We start from the raw sequence: 19,992 nt of genomic DNA, 5'->3' as shown, positions 1-19,992 counted from the left end.
CACTAATAGTGGTAATGGGTATGTCTGCCCTTGGTGGAGATGGTGACCTTGCTCTCTGTTGCAATTCTGAAGGGGCATAGAGGTCTCGTGAGGTTGCTGGTTGTGGGGACCTTCTGCCATTGGTTGGCATGGAAGACTCAACTGGCCTGGACCTCTTGGACCGTCTTGAGTCCTCATCATCACTTACGAGAACATCATCCCTCAGAAGAAAGAGGGGGTCAGCTCTCAACTGGTCCTGTAGATCAGTGTGGTGACTGACAGAGGGTCCTGGCTGTGAGGAGTGTCCATCTTGGCTAGACAGCAAGTAGTAGCCGCTGTTTGATTAAACAGCTCGGCGAGACTGTCGAGAGGACCGTTTCCTCTTCCTGCTGCTGCCACGGGTTCGCATTTCCTCACTCATTTTTAAGAGAGGTGTTGGAAACTAAAGGGCAAAATGTAGAAAACATTTTATTCTCAACTAAAACTGAACTAATTATGTGAAATAACTAAATCAGAATTATGTGTGGATGTTGGAATCTATTTAATATATTTTATTCATTAGGTCTAATATTTGACAATATAATTAAAAAATAATACATAATAAATTACCTTGTTTAATGCAAGTCCTTAGTTCAAAGTCCAAGTCCAAAGGTTAAAAAATGATATCAAGACCATTATTTGGATAGGGAACTTGTATAGAGTTGTAAATCACAGTGAATAGGAGACAGATGTTTGAAAATTAGATAAATATGATTTTAGAACATTTTCATCCTAAGCCATGATTGCATCACAAAGTTTTTTTATGTTCCATGGAACCAATGTCCAGTCCTTATTATGTCAATGGAACCTAAAGGCCTGCAGAGGCCTGTAGATGTTCTGGCCTGAAGAAAGAGAGGGCTTCCCCACTGGGTCTGGGATGGATTACTGTCCTCATCTCTGATCTATGGACCACACCTTGTGCTGCAGGGTAAAGCCAAGAACTTTCTGCATGTTTTATACCCCATCAACACGACCCATTCTTGAGCTGTTTTTACACATCTCTCTTCTATCTCATTATTTCTGATCCTCACGGGATTGCTCAACATACAGGAACAAGGACAGTAGCTGAACTGCTGAATCTAATCATATTTTATTTTTTATATGAAGATGGAGGTTAGTTTAACTGTGTTAGTTTTATTTTAGTTTTATGGTCCCAGAGTCCCATACCTTTTTAATAGCAGGTCATCTTCACACTGGCCAGTGTGGCATTTCCCTAATTTCCATATAAATATTTTTATATATTTTTGATACATGCCTACTATATTTTGAGGTTTATTTTGATGCACTTCAAATTTTATATTTTATTTTAAGATACATCTTGATGCTTTTTTCCTCATCCCTGATGACACCTACATTGATATGTTGTGAAAAGTTGTTGATAACACATCTTATTTATCAATAAAGGTTGCTGATATTTGTTCTTGATGATTTACTGGAAGGAAATAACTGAAAAATGCCATTTCTGCAAGGGAACATTTGATGTTGCAAGACACCTACAGAAGCCCTGAATGAGGAAGCAAAATGACTGCCTGAGATTCATGTGACCTCTTTTTTGCAATTGCATTGGTTAGCACTGGGGTTCCCATCCCTGCTGAAGAATTATTCAATCAAATGGATGTCTCATTTTGTTTAATCAAGCCAAATTGGGTAATGTTGCCTGGTGGCAACACCATACAATAGGGAACATTTCACAAATAGTTGCAGCACAAGTTAAAAGACACTTTTCCACGCAAGTATTGGGTTAAGAATTGATATGGAAATTTTGTTTTATTAACAAAAAGTTCATAGTTCCAGGACAGTGTGCATCATTCCTCCCATCATAGTGCATCAGGTTGACCACACTGGGGTGGCTTACAACCCTAACCACACAAGAATGGGCTGAGTCACACCTGTGCCACACCTGTCACATATGTTGCCGTCATTAATTGATGTATCTTTCGCATGCATCTCATCTCTCGTACTACACCTAAAACAGAGAGCTATATACAGTCCTGAAGTCCTGAGTTTGGATTTAAATATAGTGAGAAACAAGATGAAAGAGGTTTCTGCTTACTGTAGGACCTGATCCAAAAGGTGATGTCTCGTGTTGCACTTGTAACAAGAACTTTTTCTGCAGTGATGTTGTATGTCATCCAGCAAACAATATGTTGGTTCAGGGAGGTGGTGGGAGAGAGACATAGCAGAGTTAAAAATAAAGTTAATATGGCAAACAACAGGACACAAGTAAAAGAGAGTGATCTGCACACCATATAGCTCCCATGGAAGGTTTTTTTTTATTATTTTATGTGCTGCAACGTTTCAAGCCCCTGGCTCTTCCTCAGGCAACCAAAAAGTGTTTCACAATGTACCATTAATATATCTACATTTGTCCTTACTCACACGTGAATCCAATTAGATAATCAATTCCATAGTTTCAATCAATCAATACAACTATATTATTGTTAGCACGGACCCTTCCCTCCAGATGTGTTTCTCTAGTCCTCCAGGCATAGTATTTAAAAGGCCACCCAATCTACGTAATATGTTAGTAAGAGCTGATATATCGTCAGCAATACCCACACATTTTTTAAGCTCCATACCGGCAGGCAACTACCCATGAGGGAGATGCCAACAGTGTAATTTTACACACAAAACAAACAGATTTAATCATCCCTATAGTGGCAAACAATATCAGATAAAAGGGATAATATCCTGTACAACGACCAATGTAATCTACATGTTGAAGTGCCTGGCGTATATCGGCAAAACTACAAGAACTATAAAAAACTGAATTTCGGAATATCGTAGTGCTATAAGAAATAATGTCGCTTCAAGTCCAGTGGCTTTACATTTCAACAAAGCCAAACACACAGTTGCCAGCCTTCGCTACTTGGGGATTGAAACGATAAAATAGCCACGTAGAGGGGGTGACATAAACTCTATGCTATTAAAAAGGGAACTCTTCTGGATTTACACATTCAATACTCTAGCCCCTAGGGGTCTGAACGAAGAATTACAGTGCATGAAAATGCACTGTACTGTTCTTCCTAGGCTTCTTCTTATTACAGTGCATGAAAATGCACTGTACTGTTATTCCAAGGCATTTTATTATTATTACAGTGCATGAAAATGCACTGTACTGTTATTCCAAGGCTTTTTCTTCTTATTCTTCTGATTATTCTTCTTCTTCTAACGCAGTTAATGCAGCTTCAACCGTTTAACGTAGAAACTTCATTCAAACATTGCCGCGTAGGTCTTAATTAGGACATGTGGGCTTTGTATTTTTCATCTTTGTAACTTTTATACTTTTTAAACTATTAATTAAAAACTATCAAAATTTCCCCATTGACTTAACATTAGATTATGACATCACAATACGGCCGTTAAGCAATTAGAATCCTATGGCAGGTGTTCGGGCCACCTGCATCAACTGCCATTCTCAGGCTTTAAGCATACAAACTGGCCCTATTAAGACTACACATCCTGTTCAACTGCTTCCTCTGCCGAAAACTGTTTCAAAATAAAAGTCCTCACTACAATATTTCACTGTTAAACAATTTAACCCTTTAAACTACTGAACTTTTTAACTGTTCAGCCATTGTAACTGTTACTTGTCATCAACTATGACTCCTACCCACTGTAGCTAGTTAGCATGGTTAGCATGTTAGCATGCTAGCACGCTAGCATGTTAGCATGCTAATTAGCATTTTTAGCAAAACTGCTAAAAATGATTAGCTAAGTTAGCTAAGTCACATGGTTAGCATAGTTAGCATGCTAGCATGTTAGCATGCTAGTTAGCATTTTTTGTAAAACTGCTAAAAATGATTAGCTAAGTTAGCTTAGTCATATGGTTAGCATAGTTAACATGCTAGCATGTTAGCATGCTAGTTAGCATTTTTTGCAAAACTGCTAAAAATGATTAGCTAAGTTAGCTAAGTCACATGGTTAACATAGTTAGCATGCTAACATGCTAGTTAGCATTTTTAATAAAACTGCTAAAAATGATTAGCTAAGTTAACTAAGTCACATGGTTAACATAGTTAGCATGTTAGCATTGCTAACATGCTAGTTAGCATAACTACTAAAAATGAAAACATTAGCTAAGTTAACTAAGTTAAGTATTATCCACCTATTTAACCGTTCAATCATTTCAACTATATTAAACCTTACCTACCAAGCAAATCATTTAACCATATAAACTATCCACCTATTTAACTGTTCAGTCACTCCAACTATATTAAACCTCATCTACCTAGCAACCAATATAGTTTGTTTTTACTCTGTATGATATTTTACATCATATTTTTTGCATTTTCATGCACTGTATTTCCTTCAGGAAATGCTTTTCTAGTTATTATTATTATTATTATTCTTCTTCTAACGCAGCTAATGCAGCTTCAACCGTTTAACGTAGAAACTTCATTCAAACTATGTTACGTAGGTCTTACTTAGGACATGTGAGCTTTGTATTTTTCAACTTTGTAACTTTTATACTTTTTAAACTATTAATTAAAAACTAATCAAAATTTCCCCATTGACTTAACATTATGATTATGACATCACAATACGGCCGTTAAGCAATTAGAATCCTATGGCAGGTGTTCGGGCCAGCTGCATCAACTGCCAGTCTCAGGCTTTAAGCATACAAACTGGCCCTATTAAGACTACACATCCTGTCCAACTGCTTCCTCTGCCAAAAACTGTTTCAAAATAAAAGTCCTCACTACAATATTTCACTGTTAAACAATTTAACCCTTTAAACTACTGAACTTTTTAACTGTTCAGCCATTGTAACTGTTACTTGTCATCAACTATGACTCCTACCCACTGTAGCTAGTTAGCATGGTTACCATAGTTAGCATGCTAGCATGTTAGCATGCTAGCATGTTAGCATGCTAGTTAGCATTTTTTACAAAACTGCTAAAAATGATTAGCTAAGTTAGCTAAGTCACATGGTTAGCATAGTTAGCATGCTAACATGTTAGCATGCTAGTTAGCATTTTTTACAAAACTGCTAAAAATGATTAGCTAAGTTAGCTAAGTCATATGGTTAGCATAGTTAGCATGCTAGCATGTTAGCATGCTAGTTAGCATTTTTTTCAAAACTGCTAAAAATGATTAGCTAAGTTAGCTAAGTCACATGGTTAGCATAGTTAGCATGTTAGCATTGCTAACTACTAAAAATGCATTAGCTAAGTTAACTAAGTTAAGTATTGTCCACCTATTTAACCGTTCAATCATTCCAACTATATTAAACCTTATCTTCCAAGCAAATCATTTAACCATATAAACTATCCACCTATTTAACTGTTCAGTCACTCCAACTATATTAAACCTCATCTACCTAGCAACCAATATAGTTTGTTTTTACTCTGTATGATATTTTACATCATATTTTTTGCATTTTCATGCACTGTATTTCCTTCAGGAAATGCTTTTCTAGTTCTTATTATTCCTCTTCTTCTAACGCAGTTAATGCAGCTTCAACCGTTTAACGTAGAAACTTCATTCAAACATTGACGCGTAGGTCTTAATTAGGACATGTGGGCTTTGTATTTTTCAACTTTGTAACTTTTATACTTTTTAAACTATTAATTAAAAACTATCAAAATTTTCCCATTGACTTAACATTGCCCTTTATGACATCACAGCAATTAGAATCTTATGGCAGGTGTTCAGGCCAGCTGGCCCAACTGCCATTCTCAGGCTTTAAGCATACAAACTGGCCCTATTAAGACTACACATCCTGTTCAACTGCTTCCTCTGCCAAAAACTGTTTCAAAATAAAAGTCCTCACTACAATATTTCACTGTTAAACAATTTAACCCTTTAAACTACTGAACTTTTTAACTGTTCAGCCATAGGGGATTATCACGCTTCCGGGTTTCACGGGCGGGATTTTTAAATTTTGTGCACGTCCACTTCCGGCGCAGTTCAACAATGGCTGAAACGAAGGCTAGATGTCATTGCTCTGTTCCACTTTGTACATCGAACAAACAACGCCAACCCTACTTAAGTTTCCATGGATTCCCGACTGAATTGAGTCTAAGGAAGAAGTGGATTAAAGCGGTTCGCCGGGATGAAGGGCCAAACTTTAAAATAAAACAAGGTAGCACGTTTGTTTGTAGCCGGCACTTTAGTGAATCAGACTACACTAACGCTACAGGTGCTATCAGGCTAGCGTTAGCTAACGAGGCTAACTTTACCAATCGGGGTCGCATCAAGCGTCTGAAAATCGGGTCTGTGCCCTCCCGTTTTCAGTGGAACAACTGGGGACTGCCAAGAAGGGAGTCCGCTTATAAAAGAGCATCAACTCGCTTAGGTCATGACGTTTGCCCTGCCCTTCCTCTGGAGCACCCCCTGCCATGTGAGGAAGAGGCTATGGAGGAGGTCGCAGCTTCGGTGGTGATGAAAGAACATGATTACGGCTCTGCTCCTAAACCAGGTATGTTAGTGTTTGCCGATGTTCTGAAATGTTGGCCTACCTCCTCATGATGACCTACCAGTACCCCATACTATGCTTAAACCACAGGTAGCACATCCTGTTAGGCAGTGGTGGAATGTAACTATGTACAAATACTTCGTTACTGTGTAACGTTACTTAAGTAAATGTTCCACGTATTTGTACGTACTCATGTTTTTACTAGAGTAAATATTTCTCTGCTTATTTGTACTTTTACTTAAGTACTGAGTTTCAGTACTTCCTCCACCACTGCTGTTAGGTAGGAAATGTCTATCAGAATGCCCTACTGCTCATTATATTTTGCTTAAACCGTAGATAGCACACCCTCACAGGTAAGAAATGTCTATCAGGATGTGCTACCTATGGTTTTAGCACAGAATGTGTTATTAGTAGGTCATACCGAGGAGGTAGGTCAACTTAGAACACTGGCACAAAATGTTTAGTGTTATTGATGTCCCAACATTTGACCAATACTACAATTTGAAAAGCTTCATCACAAGTACAAACGTTGCATTTTATATCTTACTTGATTAAACGTAAAGGTGAATATTGAGCTATAAAATGCTATTTCATGTAACTTTAGAGGTCCAAACTACTTCCAATATGCAAGTCACAGACAATCTGTTTTCATTTTTCTCACATCTCATACAGGTGCACTGGATGCTGCTGCTGCACGCATACAGCAATTGGAAGACCAAGTCAAGGAGCTGACAACAGAACTATCACAGCTGAAAGTGGGTCGAGTGCATTTTAACAGATTTTGTGTATCAGACAAGGACATCCTTTTTTACACAAGATTCACATCAAGAGATGTTTTTTGTGCCTTCTGGGAGGCTATTCAACCATCTGCCTCCATGGTGGTTTATTGGTCGAAAGCTCAGAAAAAGGGACAAACAGTTGCACCCATTTCTCCCAGTCCAACGCGTAGACTGCAACTAGTTGATGAGTTTTTTCTCTTCTGCTGCCGAGTTGCTGCAGGCCTGCAAGAGAAGGTGCTGGCTGACATGTTTCAGGTCAGTGTGTCCACTGTCTCCCGTGTTGTTATAACGTGGGCCAACTACCTTTACCTGCTCCTTGGCACCCTTCCCATCTGGATGAGTAAACAGCAAGTCAAGGACACCATGCCAAGCAAATTTGTGCAGTATTGTCCAGATGTTCGGGTTATCATCGACTGCACCGAGGTGCGATGCCAGAATCCATCATCCCTCACTCTCCAGTCAGAGGTTTTCTCATCGTACAAAAACACGACAACCTTTAAGGGATTAATTGGGATTGCCCCATGTAGTGCTGTGACTTTCGTATCAAGTCTCTTCACCGGCTCCATCTCTGACGTTCAGTTGACTGAACGAAGTGGACTGCTCGACTTACTGGAGCCAGGAGATGGCTGCATGGCAGACAAGGGTTTCACCATCACGAAGCTGCTAGCTGATCGTGGGGCAACGCTGATTATACCACCCTTCAAGATGACAGGTAGGCATGAAAGGAATGAACATTTCAAATTAAAACAGATTAACACATTAAGACAAAAATGATAATCATTAAAATGTGCACACAAATGATAGAAATTAACTTATTTAATCTCTAACCACAGCGCAGTTCACCAAAGAGGATGCTCTAAAAACTCAAGCAATCGCCCGACTTCGAATCCTCGTGGAGAGAGCAATACGCAGAGTCAAGGAATACCGCATCTGGGAACACACTCTCCCTCTAACCTTGTCTGGGACAGTCAACCAGCTGTGGACTGTCTGTTGTGTGATGACCAACTTCCAGGGACCACTTGATTTAAAAGGCTACATCCCTGTTGAGTAGTGTTTCCCCCGATCCAAGTATTCAAAATAATGTAAATAATGTAAATAAATATGTAATAATGTAAATAATGTAAATATGTAATACTGTAGTAAATAATGCGAAATACTCAGAAAAAGGGAATTAATAAAATCCTTTATTCATACAGTTAATTTCACTTTCTGCTGTAGATACACATTCATATATGTACCAAAGAAGTACAGGTCCACCTTCTTTTTCATGTCTTTTATCATTTCATCATCCCTCCAGACTCTTTCGACTGTGAAGTCTCCCTCAGTGTCTGTTACAAAATCGCACCAACTCAATCCAGTTACAGCCAATTGACCTTGAACCTGCCAGTGGTATTTATTATTCTGCTTCAGTTTTGCCTGACCATTCACCATTTTTACATGTCCTGCCTCAGAAATGCTAGAGATGTCTGGGCATTTAACTTCAGCAAGCCCAAAACACGGAATGGCACTAGGGTCATATACCCTTGCATCGGGGCTAGCCCCGAGGTGAGGAGCGTCGGGATGGATAACAAATCCACAGCGTGAGACATTTACATTGAAATGTTTTGAATATTGTTCCAGCACTTGTGGCTCGCGTTCAAGGCCCCTCTTCATGGCGGGAGTTTGGCGTACTCCCTTAAGTATCCGCCCTGCCAGGGTCTGACCAGAAGACGGCCCTTTCACATGGCTAACCTCATAGAACCTACTAGCTGTTACTCTAGGTTTACGTAATGCTTGCCATAATGGGCACTCAGACTGCTCACGTGTCTGCTCCTCTCTCTCAGCTGCCACTTCGTGTGTCACAGTTAAGCTGTCCAAATGGAGAAACTGTTGGGAGTTTGGTTCAAAGTTCGGAAAGGTAGTGGAAAATGTTGACCCCTCTAAAGGTAGTTTAGGGAATTTTGGTGCATCTGGGTGTTGGACGTAATTTCCGTGTTTGACCACAGGAGGACACTGGTAGGACAGGGGTGAACCTCGCGGCACAGGTCCGAACCTGGAGTCGACCATGGTGAGTTCAGACAAGCCATGCAGCACTGATGATATTAGTGGTTGCGGCCTGAGGCTTTTCAGTCCTTTTCCAAGAGACAAGACTTGCGGGTCAGGGAGGGATCCTAAAACGTAAAATTAAAAACAGTAAGTGTTAAATTATCCACACATCTGTTTTGGTTTCAATTCTGATGTCAAGAGTCTCTGGAGAATTGCTCACTGCAGTGTTCTATATCATACGGTAGCCAACAGTATGATATTAGTTACAGTATTAACATTACCTGTGTATGCTTGATAGAGTGTTGATTTGCATACACTCCTGGCGGATGGCTTTGGTTTCCTAACAACCAAGTCCTGAACCGGCTCTGCATGGATCCCCTGGGAATGATATTAACAAGTAGCCATAATTGTAATAGTATCTTGCTTGTAATGGTGTAAACACGTAGCCATGCGGAGTGGCACCGCTTCCAATTCACTCCAATGTTAACCAATGTAGAGAGACGCACAGCGCATTGCATTAAATAGACTTCCTGTCCATTTTTCAGCTGCACCGTGTGCCGCCACGGTTTGCTCCGCGAACATTGTGTCCCAGGCGTAACTTTGGGACACACTGTTCGCGGAATGAGGGCACACGGGGCAGCTCACACCGCGGCTGAAAAATAGACTGGAAGTCTATTTAATATGGTGCGGCTACAATGTTACCTTTGTCCTTGGTCGATGCCATGTTTGCAGAGAGCTTGTGCAGGCCACAGGTGGTGGTACAGCTCTCACCTGCAGATCAAGAGATAGAAGAGCAAACCGGGATTGAGCATGTGCTTGTTAACAATCAAAGGTAGACCTCTAGAACCAGTGTCACTCCAATTAACCTGCCCATGTAAACGTCATCCCAGACCACAGCCCTCACCTGCAACATGCTGTAATGGGCACTCTGGAACAACAAGGCCACTAGATGATTGCAAAGAACCTTGCCTGCTGTACAGCTGCATGAGGTTTCCTGAAATTCGGCTGCATCAGCTTGAAAAACAATCTACATTACAGACACAACACTAATCGTTTTAGTTGATAACGTTAAACTAAAAGGAAAATCTTGTTGCAAATGATATAGAAATGTAAGGAAGAGCATTACAATTAACCAAAAATCCTAGGAAATCTGCAACCGTAGTAGAGTAGTTAACCCCTTACACCATTAACATGTTGGATTCAACAAACAGGATATTAAAGAATTTAAATGCAAAGTTACATTATGATGTTTGCATACCGTATGTATGTAACAAAGGTATAGCAATTTATTGCACATGGCTGTTGACTGACTTAATATAAACAGGCAACAGTGGAAGGGGTTAAACTTTTTGCCATTATGCCTTAGCTTCCTAAAATAACCTTCAAATAATGGGGCTGTTCTCGCTTCTTCATCGACCTGTAACACCTAGACCTGACAGCCACCTCCCTGTCAATGATGTTGGACACTGGTGGACAAAACTATAATTAATGCATACTGTGATTCAACATTACATAGATAAAGACAAAAAAACATCTCTCATGGTACCATCGTGATTTTTAACTTGTACTGTGTTTGTTGATGTACCAATGATTCTAGCAAGAGACACTTGTATGCTGACGTTAGCTAGCTGACACTGACAGAGGCTAAAGTTCTTCCTATCAGAATATAAATGAAATGGGTGCATTGACAGCCTCATTTAAAGCTGAATAATCTTACTTTAGTTGGGTTTAACGTATGTTAAACACCTTATAACCATACAAACATCTGAGCTGACGCCGAACTGACGTTAGCATAAGCTAACCTACCTAGCTAATGTAATGTTATGTTAGCTAGTAGCCACTCACCTTCATAGTCGTAGATGAAGTTCTCGAAAAAGAAACTGTATCCCTTGTCCACTTTGGAGCGGGCTGTGATGGAGTGTTGTTCAGTTAGCCGATGTACGTCAGAAAAAGTTATTTTAGGTAAATTTACCAGGGATGCAGTATAAGTAAACTTGCGCTCATCCATCATGGATACGCCAGAGTGATGAATAATTCACCGGAAGTGGCAGTGCACAAAAATCATGAATGCGGAAGTACGTCGGATCAGCGTGATAATGGCTTATTGTAACTGTTACTTGTCATCAACTATGACTCCTACCCACTGTAGCTAGTTAGCTAAGTTAGCTAAGTAACTTGGTTAGCATAGTTAGCATGCTAGCATGTTAGCATGCTAGTTAGCATTTTTAGCAAAACTGCTAAAAATGATTAGCTAAGTTAGCTAAGTCACATGGTTAGCATAGTTAGCATGCTAACATGTTAGCATGCTAGTTAGCATTTTTTGCAAAACTGCTAAAAATGATTAGCTAAGTTAGCTAAGTCACATGGTTAGCATAGTTAGCATGCTAGCATGTTAGCATGCTAGTTAGCATTTTTTGCTAAACTACTAAAAATGATTAGCTAAGTTAGCTAAGTCACATGGTTAGCATAGTTAGCATGCTAGCATAGTTAGCATGCTAGTTAGCATTTTTTGCTAAACTACTAAAAATGATTAGCTAAGTCACGTGGTTAGCATAGTTAGCATGCTAGCATGTTAGCATGCTAGTTAGCATTTTTTGCAAAACTGCTAAAAATGATTAGCTAAGTTAGCTAAGTCACATGGTTAGCATAGTTAGCATGCTAGCATGTTAGCATGCTAGTTAGCATTTTTAGTAAAACTGCAAAAAATGATTAGCTAAGTTAGCTAAGTCACATGGTTAGCATAGTTAGCATGTTAGCATGTTAATTAGCATAGTTATCATAACTAATAAAAATGATTAGCTAGGTTAGCTAAGTCATATGGTTAGCATAGTTAACATTTTAACATTGTTAGCATGCTAGTTAGCATAGTAACTTGGTTAACATTATTATCTTTATTAACATAGTTAGCATAACTACTAGCAAACATTGGAGCCATTCCAACTGTTAGTTATCGTCAACTATCTGCCTAAATAATTTAACCATTTCAATTATCAACCTATTTAACTGTTCAGTCATTCTAACTATATTAAACCTTATCTACCAAGCAAATAATTTAACCATATGAACGCATCATATTTTTGCATTTTCATGCACTGTATTTCCTTCAGGAAATGCTTTTCTAGTTTGATATAAGACCGTTTCTTACATGAATGGATTCTTGTTTGTTTGGGTGCCAGTTAACTGATTGATGTCTTCACTTTGTGAATACCGTTTGTGGTCTACTGTCTTTCTATATCTAAAATGATGTACCTGCTATATGTTAAAAGGAATAACTGTAATATTGAAGATGTATGAATATATTTTTGTACTTTTATATCTGTTTTTTTATATCTGATACAATGTTGATACATATATATATATATATTGTGTCTGGAATTAATGTAATTTACTGTGTATATGTATGTTTGTACAATCTGCACTAAGCACTTTACACATACTGGGACTTTATACCAATGTTGTGTAAATGTAGGATTGAATGTATTAACTAACTTACTATCTATTTTTTCTGTATATATGTACAAATCTGCACTAAGCACGTTATACATACGGGAACTTTGCATCAATGTTGTATAATTGATTGATTGAAACTATGGAATTGATTATCTAATTGGATTCACATGTGAGTAAGGACAAATGTAGATATATTGATTGTACATTGTGAAACACTTGTTGGTTGCCTGAGGAAGAGCCAGGGGCTCGAAATGTTGCAGCACGTAAAATAATAAAAAAAACCTTCCATGGGAGCTATATGGTGTGCGGATCACTCTCTTTTACTTTTGAACTATTTCCTCGGATCCAGCACCCATCCAAAACGGTGAAAAGGGATGTGCGTGGTCACACGTTTACTTAAACAACAGGACACACCCTTACTTCACAGAGAACAATTCAATACAAATAAAACATTATGTCAGTATTATGATCAGTATGCCATGATGGAGTGGAATGTGAGCATGCTGCCCTGCTGCTGAGGAGCTTTCTCAGATTAGAATGAGTCAGGGGGGAGGTGATGAAGGTGGGGCTGAGTCTGGGTCATGGTTAGGACAGCTTGACTGTATGAAGGACACGTTCCTGTGATAGTTTTGGGTCTTTCAAGAGGGGAAGGCATTTCTGATCAACATGCACTTTATGGTTTGTATATTATAGTATTTATTTTCATTAGGCCATTGATTGAATTTACATTGTTGTATATTATTGTTATTCTCCTTAATGTAGTCTTAGCAACTTTTTAAATTGTTTACAGTTAAATTTAACTTTGTATTGTTGTTATTTGTATGTCGCTTTGGACAAAAGTGTCTGCTAAATACCATAACTATAAATATAACCATAACCACTGTCAGCTGTGGTCTTGTAGAAGGATAGGCCTACCTGGTCACTGACAAGGTCCAAAACCAAACACACCCAGGTGCATCTCTGTGGAGTCAATACATTCTGGCCCTCACAATTGATCACATCTAACTTCATTGTGGACCAGCATACAAATGTCCATTTCATTTCTAATAGGTTCCACACACAAACATACACACCTGGTGCAGCAGAACATGTATTTATTTCATCCACTAGGGGGCAGTGTATCTTCACAGTTGGGGTCCACAGTACTATACCAAGTGCCATTGCTTCTTCTGATGTTCCATGACAACAGTCAACAAAAAGGTGTTTTCTTATAACCCATCCCATGTAAAGCAAAACATGTAAGGTCACTGTACTGTATACAGTGAAAAAGTCTCAGTCTCACTCACTCTTAACTAGTATATGACAAGAGAACACAGGAAATATGTAAACAGTATTTACATACACATAAAATGTAGTTTCTGTTCTGATACCAGTCCAATTTCAATCTCAAGCTGCCTTGGATTTGTTGTTTGAGCAGTGCTATAATGACACTGCTCCGTTAGTGTGTGTCTGACACAAGCTCCGTCAAGAGCTTCCCCAATTCCCCACCCAGGCCACTGACAGGCATGCCTGGGCTGCCAGAAGCTGCTAGTAGATCCAGCTACGACGGGGGTCTCGAGATCAGCTGCTGACTTGACCGTGGCTCACCCTAAATTTGACGTTGCCATGTCAGGAGCATTATGGGATGGCACAAAGTTGAGGAGCCACCTGCCTGAAATATACTGTACATCTCCCGTGAACCTCTTCATTTTATTCCCAGGTGGGAATACAGTGTCAACTTGCTTCATCAAGGCTCTTTGAATAGAAATCTTTGACCATGCTTTTTCCACTTTAGGTGAGCAATTAACTCTTCCAGCTGTCTACCTCTTTGGAGGACAACTTTTTTTTAAATAAAGCAATATATATATATATATATATATATATATATATATATATATATATATATATCAAACACAATATGTTACAATACAGACTTAGATCTATATACAGTGCATTTACTTTTTGTTCTACCGTAACCATTCACCCAGTTTAGTGAGACCCCATAAGGGGAGGGGAGATTATAGCACCACTTTCAGAGTAACACATAACATATAAGACACGACAAGGTGACAGACAGTTGACAAACACAAGGACGTATTATTAATGATTGGGTAGAATGATCTGAGATTCACATTTGCTGGTCATGGTTAGGGTGTTGAGAGGGGTTTGGAAACATGTTATGCATGAGTGTGGATAGTGTGTGCCTATGTGTGTGTAAAGTGGTAGCTGCAGGGGGAAAAACAAAAGGCAAAAGAAAAAGAAAATAAATAAACTTTACAGAAAGGAACAGGGAGGTATGTGTCTGGTAATGTACACGGCTTGTAGTTATGTTTTTGTGGAATTTAGAATTTAGGGACCAGGTGTCTTCAAAGGGTGATATTTGCTTCCTTCTGTGTGCATTGTGTTTCTCCATTGAAATGTGTTCTGAGATTAAATTAGTCCAGTGATTGATGTGGCAAGAAGATTTCTTTGATTTCCAGTTTTGGAGGACTACTTTCTTAGCGACAGCTAGAGAGATGAGCAACGAATTCTTGATTTTTTGCGGGATATGGATTTCGGAGATGTCACCAATGAGACAGAGTGTTGGGGATGATGGGATTCTGTAGCTCAGGATGGTGGACAGTGACTGTGATCCAGAAAGAGTAAAATGGTTGACAGCGCCACATGGCGTCTAAATAGTTGTCTGTGCTACCTAAAGTGCTTTGTGAACAGATATCGGTGTTTGCTAGGCCCATTTTGAACATTTTACTTTGGGTGATTTTTTTTTTTGTGGATGACTTTATATTGTATAAATTGCAGGTTTGTGCTATCGGCCATGAAAATATATTCTTACAGATTTGTTGTATCAGGGTTGGGAGAGAAGGCCAGGTCGGTTTCCAACTTGGTTGTTGGGAGTGTTATTGTTTATCTATAGAGAGGGTTGTAATGTGGTGTTGGTAAGCGTGGTTTTATCTTTAATTTTAAGTGTAAGTTGTTGATATTGAAGGTTCTCTCCCAACCCCATATTTCTGTGTAAAAACCCTAGGAAATTGTGGTTCTCAAATAGGTGGTGAAGATGTGTGATTCCTTTGGTTACACTTTACTTGACAATATTGACATAAGAGTGACATGACACTGTCATGAACGTGTCATAAACAAGTCATAAATGTTTATGACATAACGCCTCTGTTAATAAGTGACATTCGGTTTTTGTCATAACAAGTTAGGGTTAGGATTAGGGTTAGAGGTTAGGGTTAGGGCTCATGTATCATGACAGTGTCAGATACTTTCAAGTAAAGTGTTACCATTCCTTTTTGTGCCCATGTGGAGAAATAAAGAGGTTTGTTCTGTATCATGAATACTGGGTTGTGCCAGAGTGGGGTCGACTTGTTTAATTCTAGTGATGAATTTGTGATTTGGTTTGTTTCCCACCAGGCTGTCAGAGTTGAATAGATGGTAATACATTGGCAGAAGTTGGATTTCTTGATTGATTGTGAGGGGAAGGGGGGGGGGGGGGGTCTGCAATTGGGATATTTGTACATTGGTTTTGTTCCAATTCCAGCCAAGGGTAATTGTGCTTGTGTATATTGATCCATTTAAGGTACTGTAATTGATTTGCCAGGAAGTAGTGATGGATGTTTGGTGCCTCAAACCCCCCTTGTGATTTTTTTTATTTATTTATTTTATCATAGAAAAAGGTAGTTAATCTGGGCTAGGGTTTTCATTTTGACTGCAGCTATTCTTCCAATGAATGTGAGTGGGTGTTCAGACCAGTGTTTGTATTTGTCTTTCCTGAGGAGGGGGGTGTAATTGAGGGTGAAAAGCTCTGACATCCTGGGGGAAATCTGAATCCCTAGGTCCTTGATGTTGCCTGTGTGAAGGTGGAGGGAAGTGTCCTGAGCTCCTGGGTCCCATGCATCATCTGAGAAGGGTAGTAAAATTGATTAATTCCAGTTGATTGTGTAATGTAAGACAAGGGAGAATCTGTTGATTGAATGTTTCTTGAAGTGATACTTGTGGGTTCTGTAAATAAAGTAAAAGATCATCTGCATATAAACTGATTTTGTGTTGTACGTTGGCTACCTGAATTCCTTTGATTATGCGGTTTTGTCGCTGCTATTGCTGCTGCGAGAGGTTCAATGAAAATGGCAAAGAGGGAAGGCAAGAGGGGGCATCCCTGTCTGGTGCCCTGATGCAGTGTGAAACTCTGTGAAGTGATTCCGTTAGTGGTAATGGTGGCCCTGGGTGATGTGTACAGTATTTTAATCCAGTGGATGAACGACTCTTCAAAACCAAACTTATAAAGTGTATTGAATAAAAATGTACCTTATTGAAAGCTTTTTCTGCATCAAGTGAAATGATAATGATTTTCTGTTGTCTTTCTTATGATATATTGAATAGGTTGAAAAGTCTGCGGACATTATCTGTGGTGTGTCTATTATTTATGAAGCCTGTCTGATCTGGATGAATGAGTGTGGGAGTGACTGTTTCTATTCTGGTTGCTAGTGCATTGGTGATAATTTTCAAGTCAGTATTCAATAGTGAAAGAGATCGGTAGCTAGAGGGGTGAGTTGGATCTTTGTTGGGTTTTAACAGCAATGTAATTGCTGCTGTGTTCCAGCTGTAGCTTTTCAATGAAATCTTCAAAGTGTTCAGTCATCTCCTTCCCACTTCTGTTACCAATGTGTCAGAGCCAGAACCAGTACCAACCGACTTCAGCTTCCCCCTTGCGAGATTGGTCATTATAACACTGCAAAAACAACCAATCGAATGGATGCCGAAAACTAGAACCTGAACCAGAAAGGCACATTTTTTGGTTTTTATATTCCCGCTATCTTCTGGTTTAAGTCTAATAAAACAATGAGAAATCAACATATATGGTCATCACAACATTGCTAAATCAATACATCTAATGGGTGCCTAAAACTTTTGTACAGTACTGTATATACAATACCTGTGAAATCCAGTACTGTAGATTGAACTGTTCTAAGAAGTATTTTTTTTTATGTTCAGTACTGCTGCAAGCTCCTTTAAAGATTTGAACTTAAAAAGTGCATGTTCAACATTTCAACCTTGCAAATGAGTTTACTTTACAATGACTTGACGTGTCCATTTTGCCTTCAGTTGGGAAATACCATCTTGGGTCCTTGACAAACCCAAAAGGGCATCAAAAACAAAACAAAACAATAACATGGATTCCAATTTGACAGCACAGTCGTGCAGTATGTGTATTCTAACACAGAAAAAATAAAAAAACAGTTTTTTCATTTTGTTAGGAACAATGATAAGACAATTTTTACCAGTATATTCCTCTTACTTATAAGCATCTTGATTATTTGTTGCAAAGTTGTGGGGTTTTTTTTGCATTTGGCTTACACATTTTAAGGGTAGGAGAGTTTGTAAAACTGCTATGTAAAGTCTTGTAGACCTGATATGTGCATTGTGCAAGAATACTGCAATTGTTTTTTCATCATGCCACCAGAGTTGTTGCACATGCTACAATATTAAATGGCATTTATAACTACAGATAGATTTCTCAAATGGTTTGAAAAGAATCAGACTGGTGTTTATTGTACAACATTCATCAATTAAATGTTAATCACAATTAGTGAAAAAACTGCAAGTTTAATTGTCTATGATGCAGTATTTTAGTTTTAAGGTATTGGGTGTATTTGGATACTCTGGCAGTTATTGCAATTGCAACACCCTCTCACCAGTTTCCTTATTTTAAATCTTCGCAGAAAAGAGAACACGAATTGTGCAGATGAAGCGAGATGTACCCACTTTCATAACATGTTGCATAACTTGACCATGTGTCACACGTGTAAGCTTGCAGTTTCTGTAATCTCCAAATCCAGTGATTTACACATCAAAGACAAATAAACAAACAAAATGTCCTTTTAAATAAACAACATTTGTTTTAATTTGGATTACTACTCATTACACAACACATTTTTACATACCTATGCATAAAGCTTATGTCCAGCAGCATCAAGATATCTTAGCTAGTCAGCTCTGAATGGAATGGGGAAACAAGTGTTTACTGCACCTGTGACAAGCTAAACGCTCACCGCCACAATGAGAGGGAGAGAGCTTGGGTGCCTATGTGATCTGTCTGTGTGTACGCTCGCCAGGGCTATCCACCTTCATTGACAGTCAACAAGAACAAGCTTGTAGCCAGAGCAGACGCACGACCACGTGCGCCTCAGTGCCCCCGGGTTCCGTGGTGGCAGCCTTGGAGACCAAGGTGGAGCACGTCCTGAGGTCCTTCATCTCGACTCATATGCACCAGAGCAAAGATGGAAGAGAGGCGACTGTGTCAGGCATCATCTATTCTGGCTGCAGCACCTAGTAGGACCCATGTTTCATTGGGCTTGATCTGCTGACCAGGTTGGGGGGCCATGGTGCATGTGTTTGGGGCTTTCCCCTTTTGTTGATAAGAGAAACCACTTTCACTGCCAGTTTGCATACATTTAAATAAACAAACACACACACACACACACACACACACACACACACACACACACACACACACAGCATGTGAGCAACAACTACATCATATTTACACAAATGTTTTATGTAATTATTTTTACAATGGTCTGATTTGGAATGGTCTTTGAAGCCACTGTCTTGCTTCCAGTTAGAAAAGCCTGATTCTAATTTGAAGACGATGGGGAATTTGGAAGCAAAAAATTACGGAAGGGGTAGCAAAATACTAAATATGGAATACTCCAACCATTTGAAGTCTCTGTATCATTTAGTCATTTAGTGGCAAAATAAAATAATTCAGTGGAAATGCATGGATTCCAGTTTCTTCCAGTAGCAGCAACTGGAATCCATGCATTTTCACTGAATTATTTTTGGAATCTGATCCCTTATCATACCTGTTCATTCTTACTCATAGCTCGACTTATCGTGACTAAATTCAAGATGGCTGCAAACGCTAAACTTCGTGAAGATACTGTCTGTATAAATCGTCTTGTAAGTAAACTACCAGTGCTTTTTCAAAGTTCTCAATGTCTCGTTTTGAATGTCAGGGCCCTCGGAAGTCTACCAATGAAGTGTGGAGATACATTGAGCCTCGTAAATGGTGTAAAACAGTGATTTATTTTCATGGCTAGCCCGATGCCGAAGCACCACAATTGAAAAAGCTGTTGGTAGCATCGGCTAACTAGCGCCAGATTTTGGAGTGCAGGGGACAAGCCGAGATGGGCTATGAGACATACGTTCACACTCGGTATCATGTTTCAATACACTTTAGGTCAATATCACACCGGAATTCTCCTTTAAGAAGGAGAGTAACTTGTGTCCTTGTCTGTAGGCTATTATTTGGAAATGAGA

At 39.1% G+C, this 19,992-nt stretch overlaps 2 protein-coding genes across 2 annotated transcripts; one reads left to right on the top strand and one right to left on the bottom strand.

The window, feature by feature from the left end:
* The first annotated feature begins 5,948 nt into the window (after positions 1-5,948).
* On the top strand, positions 5,949-8,279 carry LOC143139318 (uncharacterized). Its single transcript, XM_076299922.1, has 3 exons — positions 5,949-6,442; positions 7,112-7,930; positions 8,052-8,279. Exons 1-3 carry the CDS (start codon positions 6,379-6,381, stop codon positions 8,267-8,269), a joined length of 1,101 nt encoding a protein of 366 aa, XP_076156037.1. The 5' UTR covers positions 5,949-6,378; the 3' UTR covers positions 8,270-8,279.
* Positions 8,280-8,406: 127 nt separating this feature from the next.
* Positions 8,407-10,332, bottom strand: LOC143139568 (uncharacterized). Its single transcript, XM_076300146.1, has 4 exons — positions 10,148-10,332; positions 9,946-10,014; positions 9,525-9,621; positions 8,407-9,368 (listed from the first exon to the last, which is right to left on the bottom strand). Exons 1-4 carry the CDS (start codon positions 10,154-10,156, stop codon positions 8,407-8,409), a joined length of 1,137 nt encoding a protein of 378 aa, XP_076156261.1. The 5' UTR covers positions 10,157-10,332.
* Positions 10,333-19,992: the final 9,660 nt, after the last annotated feature.

This window comes from Alosa pseudoharengus, unplaced genomic scaffold (assembly GCF_046254945.1).
Source record: "Alosa pseudoharengus isolate Yale_2024_CS ecotype anadromous, Long Island Sound unplaced genomic scaffold, YU_APseudo_1.1 YU_APseudo_1.1_scf_22, whole genome shotgun sequence".
Lineage (NCBI taxonomy): Eukaryota > Metazoa > Chordata > Actinopteri > Clupeiformes > Clupeidae > Alosa > Alosa pseudoharengus.
This window is presented reverse-complemented; position numbering and strand designations above follow the sequence as displayed.

Coding starts and splice junctions, on each gene's coding strand:
- LOC143139318 (XM_076299922.1), top strand. CDS start 6,379: ATGGAGGAGGTCGCAGCTTCGGTGGTGATGAAAGAACATGATTACGGC. Junction 6,443..7,111: donor CGGCTCTGCTCCTAAACCAG/GTATGTTAGTGT, acceptor CATCTCATACAG/GTGCACTGGATGCTGCTGCT. Junction 7,931..8,051: donor ACCACCCTTCAAGATGACAG/GTAGGCATGAAA, acceptor CTCTAACCACAG/CGCAGTTCACCAAAGAGGAT.
- LOC143139568 (XM_076300146.1), bottom strand. Junction 9,622..9,945: donor GGCATCGACCAAGGACAAAG/GTAACATTGTAG, acceptor TATCATTCCCAG/GGGATCCATGCAGAGCCGGT. Junction 9,369..9,524: donor ACTCTATCAAGCATACACAG/GTAATGTTAATA, acceptor TTTACGTTTTAG/GATCCCTCCCTGACCCGCAA.